At 49.5% G+C, this 15150-nt stretch overlaps 1 protein-coding gene across 2 annotated transcripts in view; it reads right to left on the reverse strand.

Annotated features, from left to right (window-relative positions):
* The window catches only part of COL20A1 (collagen type XX alpha 1 chain), a 53211-nt gene extending 39429 nt beyond the window's left edge, over positions 1-13782 (reverse strand). Inside the window, exons 1-9 of one of the 2 annotated variants that reach the window (XM_085558222.1) lie at positions 13355-13782; positions 9846-9930; positions 7088-7198; positions 5409-5552; positions 5038-5187; positions 3927-4127; positions 2558-2713; positions 1490-1609; positions 1161-1325 (exon numbers count right to left, since the gene is read on the reverse strand). In XM_085558222.1, the coding sequence (XP_085414348.1) occupies positions 1161-1325; positions 1490-1609; positions 2558-2713; positions 3927-4127; positions 5038-5187; positions 5409-5552; positions 7088-7198; positions 9846-9918 (1120 nt within the window). In that variant the 5' untranslated portion in view covers positions 9919-9930; positions 13355-13782. Of the gene's footprint in view, positions 1-1160; positions 1326-1489; positions 1610-2557; positions 2714-3926; positions 4128-5037; positions 5188-5408; positions 5553-7087; positions 7199-9845; positions 9931-13354 lie in introns of those variants that run through there. The other variant, XM_085558223.1, reaches the window with a different exon arrangement.
* Positions 13783-15150: the final 1368 nt, after the last annotated feature.

The following is a 15150-nucleotide window of genomic DNA, read 5'->3' on the forward strand; positions in this document are numbered from 1 at the left end:
CTGAGAAACCTCCAGATGGGCTCACCACCGCCCTGCTCTCCAAACACAGCCTCCCCACCACCCCATGGGCACAGTGGTGTATTTCCTGCAGCAACATTCCTGCAACAACCACCTCAGCCCAGCCTGGAAGAGCTTTCAGCCTTCAGTGGCCTGGAGACAGCCTGGGGAATCTTCCTTCTGCTTTCCTGCCTCCTCACCACTTGCAGGCTTTGCTGTCAGAAAGGTAGATAGTTTTCAACCCAAGAGGCAGCTGGCATAAACAGATGAGGGACTGAATGAACAAACAACCATTTTATATTTATGAGGTGCCAGCGCTCCCCACTGAGAGCCTGTTGTTCGTCAGAACATCACATTGCATTTCAACAAAGTCAGGGATCAGCAAAAAGCAGCCCTTTTATATAACAGACCTTCTCCATCACACAGCATCCTCCATCCCCATCCTCATTAACTCTCTGCTGACCAAACTCCACAATACAACTCATTTTTCTTCCCAGAACTAAGTTCAAGGTTCCCTAACAATGTTCAAGGAGGCTCAGCAACTCTCTTCCCTCCATAAAAGCCACTTATCTGCATAACCCTGTGCAATAAACCCCCACTTACATATTCCCAACATAAATTAGCACTTAAACTTTTGGAGATTGTAATTTTAGGGGATTTTTTATGTAACATTATTGCTCGTGTATCAGTCTCCAGCAGACCTCGTGTGCTCCTCAAGGCCATTCTGTGTCTGGTGTTTCTGGCAGACAGTGAAAAGCAGATAATGTTGTTATTTAGAGAAATGGGAAGTTGTGAGAGGCAGTAATTATACAGGAGGTCTCCTGCCATCCCCAATACAGCGTTCTCTTGCCTTATCCCACAGCTAAGAATATTGTTTTCATGGCAGTGGTCCCTGAGGCTCCCAAAGTTCATTAGATGGAAGGTGTGAAATCTCTCATGTGAATACTTTCTCCAAAAAGAAAATACCCTTTGAAGACACTGCCTGGGCTGAATAAATGAGTTAATTTTCATCTGAGCCAAATTGTAATGAGGTCTCACCCACTACCTCAGTTCGACAGCCTCAGGATGCTTCTGTCAAAGTTGAGGGAACATAACCTTCAATTTGAAGATGACCAAAAATAGGTTGGCTTTTTCCTACAACTCATCAATGGCTGTGATCTTACCAATGGCAAATATCTCTATGCCCAGGTTTTTCAAGGTCTGAGCAGCCAGGTTAGCATCATCCTGGGATTTCCCATCAGTCAGGAGGATTACCAACTTCTCAGCCTCCAGCCGGGCACCAGCATCTGGTTTCAGATTCTGCTCCAGGACGTGGGTCAGTGCTAGACCTGGGGAGGAGGCAGAGATGGAGGTTGTGCCACAGCCTTACAAAAAAACCCCCTGCCTTTACTGTTCTCTCTGCTCCCCAGTGGCCACAGTGCCCACAGAGCACATTACCCATGGGAAAGCTTCCCCCACGGTGGCTGCTTAGAGCCCTGCCAGGTGGAGTTACCTGTAAAGGTGTTGCCACCCTTGTAGCGCAGATTCCTCACGGCCTCCAGCAGCTGTTCCCTGGTGGAGTAAGCGCTGAGCTCCCACTCCGTGCGGGGGTCACTGCTGTACTGGGACAGCCCTGAGGAACACAGGAGCTGTGGGCATCGAGCCAGCCCAGGTGAGCTCAGGAGGCCCACTCTGGTGGCAGGAGTGGCAGGGAAGATGACCCAAAATAATGATAGGGACTGGGGGTGAGCAGATGGGGCTTCTACCTCCACTTCTCTGCATGGTTCTCTAGCGTGGAGTTGAGTCAGGGGAGGTTTAGGCTGGATATCTGGCAAAGGTTCTTCCCCCAGAGGGTGGTGGGGCGCTGAACACGTTCTCCAGGGCAGTGGTCACAGTTCCAGGCCTCAAAGAGCTCAAGGAATGTTTGGATAATGCTCTCAGGCACAGGGTGGGATCTTTGGGGTGTTCTGTGCAGGGCCAGAATTTAATGATCCTTGTGGGTCCCTCCCAAGTCAGAATATTCCACAATTCTGTGATTCTACAGTCCTGCCATGCTGGCAGCAAAGCAATGCCTCAGACCCCACGTGGTACAGGGGTACACACCCCTGTCATGATGATCACAGGTATTTGATAAGGTGTCAGGGTTAATCCAGGTCAAACAATCAGCTGCAAGGGCTGAGAAGGATTTACCCCATCCTATTTCATGTACAGCCTGGCTGTCAGCATCACTCAGAGCTGGAAGCAGCCACATTCCCTGCTGAACTCACAATTGCCGCTGCACTCAGTGCATTGGTGGCTGAGCACCTCCTCAGAGATGGCAGCAAATCCCAAAAGTACCTCAGCATCACCACCCGACCCAGGGCTGCCCAAAGCCAGCGCTGCTGTTCACTGTGCAGGTATTTCTCACAGCCACTAGGGGCCAGAGCTTGCTGCCAGATGGGAAAAGCTCCCAGGAGCAGCTCAGAGACCCCATCCTAAAGAAATAACACATCCCAGGAGGAGCACACAACCACGGGGACAGGAGACCAAGATCCCTTCAAACATCAACATCCCAAGGTCAGGAAACAGGAGCATGTCCTACCTACTCTTATCTTGTCTTCTGCAATACTGAACGGGGAAATCAAATTGCTCAGGAACTCCTTAATGAGCTTGAAATTGTTGCGGCCAATGCTCCAGGAGCCATCCACGAGCAGGACGATATCAACCATGGCAGGTGTGTCACACTGAAACTGGGAGCCTGCAGGGGAGACGTTTGATACCGAGAGAAGCAATTGTAAGGAGGAAAACCTGCTTCAGTTTTAAGATAAAGATCAAATCTGCTGTGCAGGGCCTTGTCTGGATGGTGGAATGGACCATCTGCCAGTCTGGCACATGTCAGCTTCCTGTGAAAACCATGGGGCCAAGGATAACGCCTCTCAGCACCTCGAAATGGAGTGGTGTGTAGCTGCACCTCTGCAAAGAAGGGGTTAAAGCTGTCAGGAAGCATGTGCTAACCCAAGCACTGCTCTCTGCAGGCTGTCAGCTCCATTCCATCTCTGCCCCAGCCCAGTGCTTCCTTTTATCTAGCTTAAGTCTCCAAGAATTGCAGGTGATTGCTTAATTCCATTCCATCACGAGATCCCCTGTGGGCTACAATTATTTCATGGCTTTATGTGAAATCCAATCTCTGAGTAAAAACCTGCTGGCACCATGGATACTCCAGCTCTGTCTTTCTCCCCACCCCAGCCTTCAGTTCAGCAGAGCATAAGATAAGGCATTTTGCTAATTGTTTGCATCTTCCTGGAGTATTTCTCAGATGGGGAATTTTCCATCTTTGGATGAGGGGAAACAGATGATCCCACTAAGATTTATCAGGCTCCAAGGAGGTGTGTCTCCTCTCACAGCCATGGATTTCTGCTGGGCCCAAGGGGATGCTCTGGCCCATCCCATTCCCAACATTTCAGCCGAGCTGGGAGCCATCACAATCTCAACTGAATCTGAAGGCTCCTCATGAATCAGTTATCTGTGAAACACGAAGAACAAGCCCAGAAGGAGGAGCAGGCCAGGTAAAAAACACCCCTGCTGCTTGGAAAGGAAACACCTTGGAAAGGTCCATGGCTGGGGGTGCTCTGCTGAAGAACACAAATGCTCACATGAATCTGCCAGAAGCAGGGGGAGATGACAACATGAAGAGAGAATGGTGCCAAATCAATTAAAATCAATAAATTAAATCATCTGGAAGGAATTTTTGGCCTAACTCCAGCTTTCTGGAAAATTCATGTTGTTCTGCAGAACTCCAGATTTCTCCAGTGAGCTCTGACAGCTCCCAAAGTGTGACCTAGGGATGGGAAGCACAACCAGCAGCATTGTACTCTGTGGGGGCAGAGGGTGGGCTGGAAGGCTTGAATTCAATGAGTATTAGGAAAAACAGCAGAGAAGAAGGAACAAGACATGTTTGAACCCTCTCTCACCTCGCCTCAGTGGATCCTTTGGGGGTTTTTCTTTTCCTGGAGACTCTTGCTCCGCGTTTGCAGGAGTGTGTAGGGATGATTTTGGGGTTGTTGATGCTGTTTCTGTCATGCTGGCCTCCACACTGGGCTGGTTTCTTGTTGTTTCTCCTGGGCTCTTTGGCTGAATCCCCTTCTGCCTTTTATTTTCAGCTCTGTCCTTTGCTGTGCTCCAAAGAGAAAAATCCCCTTGTCACTGACTGTGTTATCTCCATGCAACCCCACTCCTCAGCTGATTTAAGCCACATTTGGCACAGGTGTAGAGGGCTCAGAAAGGGTAAAATTCCTACAAGTTTATGGAAATAGGTGGATAGACTGTCACCACCTTCATTCATACCTCTCTGAGAGGGCTGCATGTGTGCTCAGGAGCTAATGCTAAAGATGGATCACATCAACAACTGTGTCCTTCCCATTATCTCCAGTGATGAAACACAATGAATGTTTATAAAATATAAATCAGGGAAAATATTCCATGGCACCTCATACCCAGTTGTTCTCTAGAGCTCAGCAATCTGTGACTTGAAAACACCCTGAGCTAGTGAAAGACTTTCTGGATAATGGCCCTGATGGATCTTTCTTCCATCAAAAGGTGTAATTCCCTTTTGAGCCCATGGAAACACAAAACTCTGCAGTTACATACAGTCCTCAGCCAGAGGGGTTGAGGAAATCCTTCTTGCAGAGCACCTGCAGCCAGCCCTGGGACGCAGAACTTAGGAAAAAAACACCATCAGCCCTAGTGCTCCAGGAGCAGCTTGTTCTCAAAGGATCCACATTCAGTTAAAGGATGAGTTTGCATCTGCTGAATTTGGGTACCTGGACATGCATTTTCAGCTTGGCTGGAATGAGGGGCAAATATTTTTATGTGGTTTACTGTGTTTTAGAGCTAAGAATTTTATGCAAAAGGTGAGACCAGGCTAGCAGGGCTTACTGAAAGAATATCTCTTGATGAAGGGAGATTGTGGTGACGAAATGCGAATGGTTTTAGGGACAGCTAAATGCTCCAGCCGTGGCAGCATGGCACAGGCCTTGGCGCAAAATCAACCCCGTGTGACTCCAGGATGGTGAGAACACCCACCTGAGTGTGACAGGGCAGTGTTCAGGGCTGGTGGGGTGGCCTCTGCCATTGCACTGTGCTCAGCTGCCGAGGAGGTGAGATTCTTTCCTGACGCAGCTCCTGCGTTCCTTCGGCTGTTTCTAGTCTGGGATGCATTTCTGAGCTCCTCTACTGTAGGAAGACCAAAAACAGAGAAATTGCCCATCTAGAGAGGCCTGTGAGCCACAGTGCCTCCCTCATCCCCTGGCTCTTCCTCACATCCCTTTCTAACCTTCCAACCAAGATCTGGGATTGCCAAGCAGTCTGCAGGGCGTGTGCCAGAGGATGGGCCCTCAACAGACACATCCCCAAGAGCCTCGGGAGCTCTTTAAAATTTAGCCCTCTCCACTTACTCACAAATTTCCTCTTGGCAAACAGGGCTTCCTGGGAGCCATTGAGCACGTAGACCTGCAGGGTGTATTCCTTGGTGGGGCTCAGCCCTCCCACTGTGGCTTTGGGAGTCTTGGTTTTCAGCATGACTTCTTGCTCCGAGTCCCCTGAGGTGGGATGAAGCCACAGTTCAGAACCTGTCAGAGCTTAAATTTAAGCTGACAGTAGCAAAAGCAGCACTGAAATGCAGGGAATGTCTGCCTAGGGACTGCAGTCAGCTCTTATTCATGCTTTAAATTTTGAGGAGCTCTGATTTTTTACTCTTTTTCTTCAGTGTAGAGTTGGGAAGATTGAGGTGGGTTTTTTAAATCCCTGGTACGTGCCCAAAATAGAAAATTACTTCCCACCCAGTATTAGTGCAACTTTCACCAGTTTGCCAAGGAGCTGTTGAGTGAAAAGCTGTTGAGTGTAGAGATGGCAAGTCCTTATGAAAACAGCCAGCTGACTGAGGTCAGATGTGACAAAATGAGGAAGTGTCTTGGAGCCTCTGGAGGTCACTGCTGACACTTGGACTCATCCTACCCCAGCTGTGCTGTCTGTGCCCCATCTGTCTCCAAGGGCAGCTGCTGCCTGCAGGGCACAGCTCATTTCTGGGGCTGGCACTGCCTCCAGAGCCCTCCACAGCAGTGTCCCAAGCTGTTGGACCCTGTCCTGGGACTGGGATGCCTTGACCAGCCAAGAACTAGGGTGTTTGTGTGCTGGCAGGGCAGTGAGCAGAGGGAGCAAGGCAGTGGCTGCTGCCCAGAACAGAGGCTCCCAAAACCCCTCTGCCTAGGAAAGGTCTGCAGGCTTTAAATGATGGAGATGGATGTGCTCCTGACCCTGTGCTCCTCCCTGGGGCTGGAAACTCCCCAGCCTGAGAGGGAAAGCCTCAGGCATGTGCTGGGAGCCCGCTGGGGATTCCCTGCATTCCCGGGATGCTCCTCAGTCCCTGCCGAGCTGAGGCTCTGGGGGCAGGCGAGGAATGAGAAACCTGCTGCTCCAGCCTGGAAACAGGTGTGGGCTGAGCTAAAAAGGGCCGGGTGATCACAGGAGCTGCCGCCCGCACTCCTGCCCCGCAGCTCGCTTTTCCGGCTCAGTGGGAAAGCGACCGGGAACCGAGTGCCAGCCACGGCTAAGGATGGCTCAGCCCCTCCTGCCCGCTGGGGACACCGTGTCCTTCCAGCACCGCCAGGTTCAGCATCTGAGACCCGCGAGTAGGGGTGGGGAGCCGGAGGGATGAGCCCACCCCCCAGAAATAGGGACCAAGACTTCCCATTCCTCGTGCCTGCAGCGCTGGGAGAGCTCCAACAATGACCCTGTTTCATTCTTGTCTCACAGAGTCCCAAAGAACGGCGTTTCTGGCTGAACCTTTCCCCTGGGATGAAGAGAGGAATTTCCCCTCTTTCCCGTGAATAAGTGAAAAAGGGACTGTGCCTGCAGTGGCACTACAGGCTGCTCCCACGGTGGCCAGAAAGGCTCCTTGGCCATGCTGCACGTACAGCCCAGTGAAACCAACGCTTGGAACCCGAGCAGGCTGTGGGTAATTCCCTCTGCTTGTCTCTATTCCCTTAAGGTGTAAATAATGCTCGTACTTGGCTCCTAAAGGTGGAGCTCAGTCCCCCTCTCGCACAGGAATCATGCCCAGGGTGTCAGCACGCACCTGCCATGGGCTTTACCCGAACTTTGTAGCCGCTGATGTTCCCTTCAGTCTCTTTCCACTTCATCTGGAGCCTGTCTTCTGAAAGGACAGTGAGCTTCAGCCGGCCCGACCCTGGGGAGGAGGAGAAGGAGACGTGTCCCTGCTGTTATGGGTGCAGTTCCTGCCACAAAACCTCCTCTAAGGACTTTGTAGTACCAAGGGGACCTTCCCCACCCCAGACAAGTCCTCAGCATCCCCAGGGGCTGCCTGGCAGCTCCTGCAGTCCCCTGTACCTCCTCCCGTGCAACGAGGAGTTTATATGTATATATGTATACATATATAGATAGCTATATGTATAAATATATATATATATATGTATATATATATATATATATATATGTGCTGATTATATATATATGTATATATATATATGTTTATATGTATATATGGAGGAGTTTATATGTATATATGTATACATATATAGATAGCTATATGTATAAATATATATATATGTATGTATATATATATGCTGATTATATATATATGTATATATATATATGTTTATATGTATATATGGAGGAGTTTATATGTATATATGTATACATATATAGATAGCTATATGTATAAATATATATATGTGTATATATATATATGCTGATTTTATACCCCTGCAGAAAGGGAAAGCAGCCTCCCCACAGCTGGAGGCTTTCTCTGAACCCTCCATGTCTTGAAGGGCTCTCCCAGCAGCTTTCAGGCTGAATGCTTTTTTACAGCAAGTGTGTCCAGTGCAAACACGTGAAAATGGGAGGGCAGCAAACAGATAAATGGGCTCAAGCAAGGCTCTTCTATAGGCTTGGGCTGCTGAGAAATAAAGAAATTCCCCAGGTGATGGATCCCACACTTCTGCAGAATGATCATTTCAGAGGCAGCTCCAAGGACCAGCTGGGTTTAGAAAGAAGGACAAAAAAAAAAAAAAAAAAAAACAAAAAAAACCGAAAGAAAACCTGATAAAGTGTAAATAACAGCTCCTGGCAGGACCATAACTCATGGGCACCAGCTTGTATCAGTTTTCTGCAGGGAGCTGCAAGCTAAATGACAAATCCTGAGGGAAAAAATAGTATCAGACAAGGAAGTAAAGAGAAGAAAGAGCACATTCCTTTATCATCTCCAGATTTCACAGCTATCTGTTAACCCCAGTGAGATGTCTGAGCTCACGTATCACTCCTTGAATCCATGATTCCTGTCACACAAATGGCACCATATGAAAATTTTTCACTCGGCTGGGTGCAGGATGGCAACTCAGCAGATTTCTCTCCCCTCCTTCTGACACTGTGCCCAGAGCTGCCCTTCCAGCAGGATGCCCTCATTTGCAGTGAGTGAGCACATGATAAACATCTGCACCCAAGTGCTCCCCCTCATTTGCAGCTTTTACCAGTTTTTTCCCTTTACAATTATTCACAAAATATCTCAGAGTGACCTGGAGTTTCTGCTCAGTGCTGCCTAAGTGTCACCCAGGGCTCCTCAGCTCCCTGATCTGGTCTTGCAGGATGCCCTGACACCTCCTGACATCCCTGCCACCATGTCAGCACCCAGGAAAGCAGTGAGAGCTGGCAGGGGGGTTCCTGCTTGTCTCAGCCCAACATCTGTGCCTTAACCTTTCCCTGCAGAGACTTCCTGCAGGCTGCCCAACAAGCAGAGAACTATATTCGGGAAACAAAGCTCAGATTCACATCTCACCCCAGGCAAATCTGAAGAGGAAGAAAGAAAACAGGAGAAAGAGGGGTGAAGGGCAAAAAGCAAATCCCAAAATCATGCCTAAGAGAAATGGTAAAAGATCATGGAACAATGAGGGGAATTCATAGTTAGATTAAACATGGAGCTGTCTTCTTTTGGCCAAGTGTGGTGCAGCTCCTTGGGCATCACTCTAGGAGCCCAGAAGCTAAAAAGACAAGAATGTCCCCAGACAGACCAGAAAGGACATCATCCTCTAAAGCACCATTATGTGCTGGATGCAAATGATCCCCAGTGCTGTGAAAGCACCACTGTTTCCTTGCCCTGTGTTGGATGTGCACTGCTTGATGCTGTAACCTTGCTCTCCAGCTCAGAGGGAGTTAAGCCCAGGCTTAACTGCAGAAGTCTGGAAGATACACAGCAGGGAGACACATCTGTCCCAGTCCTGCAGCACCACCAGCCCTTTAGAAACCTTTATGCTCTTCCACAGAGCATTCAGACATAACCTAAAGGTGGCTCTTCACATCAGAGAGGCCGTGCTGAGGTGCTGCAGGCATTTTCTGGTCACTCTAGAGAGCAGGATGATACAGGAGGAATCACCTCAGGTTTTCTCACCCAGATGTTGCACCACATCTCATCACAAACATCCAAAGCAGGAAGGTGCAGTGGCTAAAGAAGCAACAGTCTTTTTCTTCCCATTTCTCAGCCTCTCAGAGATCACACAAGCCCCTCATTGCTTGCACTGGCTGAAATGCATCCCTGATGCAAGGGAGTGGCTGAAGTGCTGCCAGGGACAGGCCAGGTGGGGTGGGGAGGGATCGAGGGGCTCTCCCCAGATGGGCCCCCTGACGCCTCATTGCTCTTCATGCTTGGGAAAAGCTCTTTGGAGCTTCCCCAGCAGACACCAGAGCACAGCAGCCCCCTGGAATGCTGCCTGGCTTTGGGAATGCCCCTCACAGTGGTGTCCCTGCCAGCAGCAAGGGCTGGGCTGTCCCAGGGGCAGACAAAGCACAGGGGACAGCCCCAGGAGGGCAGGCAGGCTCCTTACCTTGGCCCACTCGTCCCCAGACATGGCTCAGCACAGGCAGGCAGGCAAGAAAGAACCAAGTGTGAATCAGCATTGTGAGCAGGACCTACAAAAGGGAAAATGTCAGCAAGGAGAAGTAAAATTTGTATTTCACCACATCAAAATCCAAGATTTGTCCATCCTCATGTAAGGCAACACAAGCACTGGTCATCATTGATGGCACTGAAAGGGTGGGTGGAGAAGAACACACAGATTTTCCTGTGATCCCTACACATTATTTTATCTTTCTGGTCCCTCCGATATAGCTGTTCAGTGCCTTGGACTAAACTGTGCTTATAAACCTGGTGGGGAACACTCCCCTCCTCCTGCTGGTGCCTGGGCCAGGACAATCTCAGCACTGGAGCTCCCAGTGACAGGCTCTGCTCTGGTCATGGAAACCAACAACACTGGCAAGTGGCTGGACAGAGAGATCCCAGGATAACTTCTGGTTTAAACTGTACAGAAGTAATTCATCCTGATCATCATGACCCCAATCATTCCAGGTATACAGACAGCAGGTTTCTCATGGCCCTGGGGTGCACACACCAATCACAAGGGGAAAAGCACAAAGAGGAGCACTCTGTAGCAGCCAGGCTCCTCAAACCACAGATTTAATGACATCAGTTGCTGTGATAAAGCAATTTTACAGCAGGAGGGATCCACAGACCCAGTGGAGTTTGTATGTGAACAGCTTACACAGAACAAGTTTATTTCTTATTTAATTCCCAAGAAGTTATATCCAGGATTTGTTGGGATAGTTTTCATTTAATTTCTTCACCTGAACAGACTGAAAGCAGACAGGACAGACTTACCCATGGCAGAGGATCAGTTTGATTCACAAATAACTCTGCAGCATGGCCAAAGCTCACTGCCAGCCTCAGCCCATGGAGCACCCACAGTTGATTTGCCAGCCTGGATTTCAGTGCTCTTCAGTCTGGGTCAGGAATTTTGGGCTGGCAGAACACACCCTGATGGAAGCAGTGCCACCCCCTCACCTGGCTCTCAGCAAACCAGGTTTTAAGCACACATTGTTGGCCTTTTGTCATCTCTGTGCTCCAGGTTTCAGCCTCACTGCTTCTGGCAGAACCAGCCCCTGCACCCACTCCTGCAGTGGCATTTCCCTTGTGTGCACCTTGATGGACAGGTATGCAGAGGCTCCTGGCAAATGCCTGCTTCCCCTCAAACACAGCAGCTTTGTAGCAATTTCAAGGAAAGATAAATATGCACGTGAGTGACCCAGGCATGATCTGTTTAAATCAGATCTAAATTGCTAAGGAATGAATGGAAAAACATGCAAGTTGTAACAGGGAGTTGTTATCCACCCTTCTCTGTCTGTGATTTTTTTTTTTTTTTCTTGAAGATGAATGGAACAACTGCAGTGTAACCAAAGCCTTTAGCCATGAGAAACACTTGCTTTATTTTTCCAGCTAATAAAATGAGGTCATTGTTTATAAAAAACAGCAAACATCTTATAGATGGGTTTCAGGACTCTGACTATCATCTCCAGGAAAGCAGAGCCTGCCCTGGCTGCAGAGGTGTGTGTGCCAAACAGCAGCAAAAATTCACCATTTTTCAAATTCCTTAAACTAAAATTTCATTTTTGCCATTTTGCAAGGCCACCAAACTCCTTTTAATTTCCTTGAAACTTCTATGCAGCTGCTGACAAACAGGGTGCCAAACTCTGGCAAAACCACTGGACTGTGTGTGATCTTTGCATGTTAACCAGGGTTATGTGGGATCCAAAGTCCCAGAAAAATGAACTCCTCCTCTGATCCAGGCTGACTGCAGGCTCTGATTCAGGCAGGAGCTTCCACCCTGTTGTGTCAATAAGGATGAATTCAATATTATCACAGAACCACAGAGAGCTTTGGGCTGGAAGGGACCTTAAAGTTCATCTCATTCCACCCCTGCCATGGTCAGGGACACTTCCCACTGTCCCAGGTTGCTCCAAGACTCATCCAGCCTGGCCTTGGACACTTCCAGGGATCCAGGGGCATCCTTTGCCAGGGCCTCAGCACCCTCACAATAATCCTGGTTTTAAGCCTGTCTGGGCACAGTTAGACCCCAGGCTGTGGATCTTTTCTGTAGCTTTAAAACAAGGAACAGGGATTTCATCTCTTCTGCCATCTCAGAGGCAAACCCATCACAGTTCTGCCTCTTCTCCAACATTCATTATTCCACCTTTAAATCAGGAATAAGAAATGCACCTGTCTGAAGTGATGGAAGTCATACCTCTGGAGGAGCTCCCTCTCCACAGCTCACCTGCCACATCCCAAACCCCAACTCCTGGACTCTGTGGTCCCTCCCCATCCATTTCTGCCATCAGTGGTGCCACCAGCCAGCCAGGCTGGCCCTGGGACTGAGGGGAGCACAGTGACAGCAGCCTGCTGGCAGGCAGGGAGCCCACAGCACGCTGATGCCTCTCTCCTGTTACACAGCCCCAGGGAAGGAATGTGGAGACAGCAGCACATAGAGCAAGTGGTGAGTATTTCCAGAGCCTGGAAAATAGGGGTGTGTGGGGAGCACATCACTTTCCACTTGCTCCAGCCATGTGCTCAGAGGAGATTTGGAGATTAAGGCAGTCAGAGAAGCCTTTTTTTGTACACGAAATTTTAGAAGTAGTAGCTTTAGTTAAAGAAAAAAAGTGCCAGCCACATATTTAAATCAGCAGGACTAAAGGTGAGGATTTGCAGGCACTGCGAATTATTTCCATCCTCCACAGCCACAGTTTGGGGACGTTTCCTCATGTCAGAGGTCATCCCTGTCTCTGCACAGACGTGCTGGCAGAAGCAATGTCACCTCATGTCCCACTCACTGCTGGACACAGGAGCAGCACCAGGTTCAGCCCTGCAGGAGAGACAGGGACCTGCCCGAGGCAGGCAACTGCAGGGAATAAATCTGTCCCACACTCCCCAAGTGCTTTGCTGGTTAAAGGACCTAAAACAGACTCAAAAACACGAATTCATCAATTCTAGTGTCTCTTGGAAAGTTCCTCTATTTCAGTTCCACTATTGAACAAAAGGTCTCTTGCAGCACCAGACTAAAAAAAGTCAGGAAAAAGTTCCCCCTGTAGGATGAGCTTTTGCAGCTCCCCCAGCCCATCAGGCTGAACCCACCCACACCTCCAGGTGGGAAAAACCCACACAGGTAACAAACCCTTCCAAGAGCTCTCTGGCAGCAACATCCTGCAGTTTTGTACTTTCAACCACATAACAGAAAGAAAAACAATATCAAACCAACAAACAAAGTGCGATTCTCACAGCCACAGCCCCTGAGGAGGTGCCAAGGCAGTCCTGGCAGTGTTTAGACTGATGTGCCTTGAAGTCACTTCACCCTAAAGGATGGGACCTGTCCCCCCCTGCCCGGCACCGCTGCCCCAAGCACTGCACCAGCTCCAAGCTGCAGAAATGCCCTTGCTGGGATCCCCACACACGGTCCGGAGGAGCAAACCCCTCTGGGCATCCCTGCAGGGGCAGGGAAGGGGCACAGACCTCTCGGAGCGGCGCGGCTCCGCTGCAGTCAGCCGGGACGGGCGGCGGCTCCGGCTACATCCCGCGGCACGGGGAGAACCATCGGCTCCTCGGCGCGACTGAAGACCGCAATTCCCGGCCGGCGGCAGGGATAAGGAAGGGGAGGGAGAACAGGGGCAGAGGGATGGGATTCCCCCACCTCCCTCTCCGCAATGCGCGGCTTGGCCCCTCGGCGCGGCCAAATAAAGCGTGAAAAGCAGGAGGTTGCTCCTATGGGCAGCAGCGAGCGGCTTTTAGGGGCTGTGCTGATGAAATAAAATAAAATCCCTGTCTGGGAGGCGGCAGGAGGATTTCCTAGAGCGCAGCAACAAGTGCTGGCTCCCGCCCACCGTGATGAAGCCCGCCCGGGATGAAGTCAGGGCTCACATCCCATCAATAGCTGTGCGTGTGCGGCGAGGGGAGCCGCGCTCCGTTTGCTCGAGGAAATGAAGCACAGCTGGAAGTTTTGCAGGGCCAGAGGCTGAATCATGAACTGGAGCTCCTCGGCTGTGCCAGCAGCCCTGAGCTCCTGCGGGAGGGATCCTCAGCACCGGGAGCTGCTGGGAGAGACCCCCAGCTCCCTGCCAAAAGTTCCTCCGGACAGATTTTGTCCTCGTTGCCAGGAGGGAATGACTGACAGTGACATTTCTTGACATTTCAGACTTTCAGATGCAGGAACTGTCAGCATCAGTCTCCCATCACAGCTGAGCTTTAAGATATTTGCATTGCCATTCAGCAGGAAACACGGATACCTTTAGAAGTGTCAAGTTAAATAGGGGAAAAGAAATCATAGTTTTCAAAATATTTTGCACATTAAACAAACATTTGTTAGCTCTTTGCAGTTTTGTTTTATAATCTTATAAGTACTTAAATTATCACAATATACACACCAAAGGATAACACCAAAAGGAAGCACTTAAATGATAGAATTACAGAAGGATTTGGGTTGGAAGGGATATAACAGAGCCTGCTATTCCAATCTGCATGGACAGGAACTCCTTCCACTATCCCACGTTGCTCCAAGCCCCATCCAACCCAGCCCTGAACACTTCCAGGGATGGGGCAGCCACAGCGTCCCTGGGCAAAAAGTGGGCAACAAATCTTAAAAAAAAGCACAGGGTGTTTTGTATCCCATGGAGAGAGGGTTGTCACTGCCCAAATTACCTCTTCTGTAATTCCTGCTGGGTTTCTGATGTTGCTCAGAACTGCTAGAGTTTTCTTTAAAAGTAGAAGGAGAGAAAGAAATGAGCACTTATCTCCTGTGCTTTCAAGGAATTGAGATCCAGAATTAAAAATTCCTGCTCTGACATAGAAAAATCTGAAGCTGTTTTCAGGGTGTCATTTCCTGACCTGCCTTTCCCAAGGTGCCCACACCATACCTAAATATTCTGGATTTGACCTTAATGCAAGCCAAGCACTGTGGATTAAACCTCTGGGACATCACAGACACCCAAACTCTCCCTAAAGAGAATTTTAAAAGCAAAAAGGCAGATGGAGGTTGCTAAACTCGTGCACTGAATGCTACAGATAACAACTGTGAGTTTGTTGAGGAGATGGTCTGGTTCCACTTAGGGGCTGGAAGGACCCCAATTATCAATGCAAACATCTTGCCTGGACTCTGTTCCAGGAATTCTGTGCTCCAAGTTGTCCCATTACCTCAGCAGCAGCACTGGGGGAGCAGATATCCCTTTATACCAAGGGGAAAAAAGGCAACCAGCAGTACCTGGCAATACCTGACACACAGCTGACACCAGGTTCTCCAAGAAAGTCAACCCCAT

This window comes from Lonchura striata, chromosome 20, assembly GCF_050655825.1.
Source record: "Lonchura striata isolate lonStrDom1 chromosome 20, ASM5065582v1, whole genome shotgun sequence".
Classification (NCBI taxonomy): domain Eukaryota; kingdom Metazoa; phylum Chordata; class Aves; order Passeriformes; family Estrildidae; genus Lonchura; species Lonchura striata.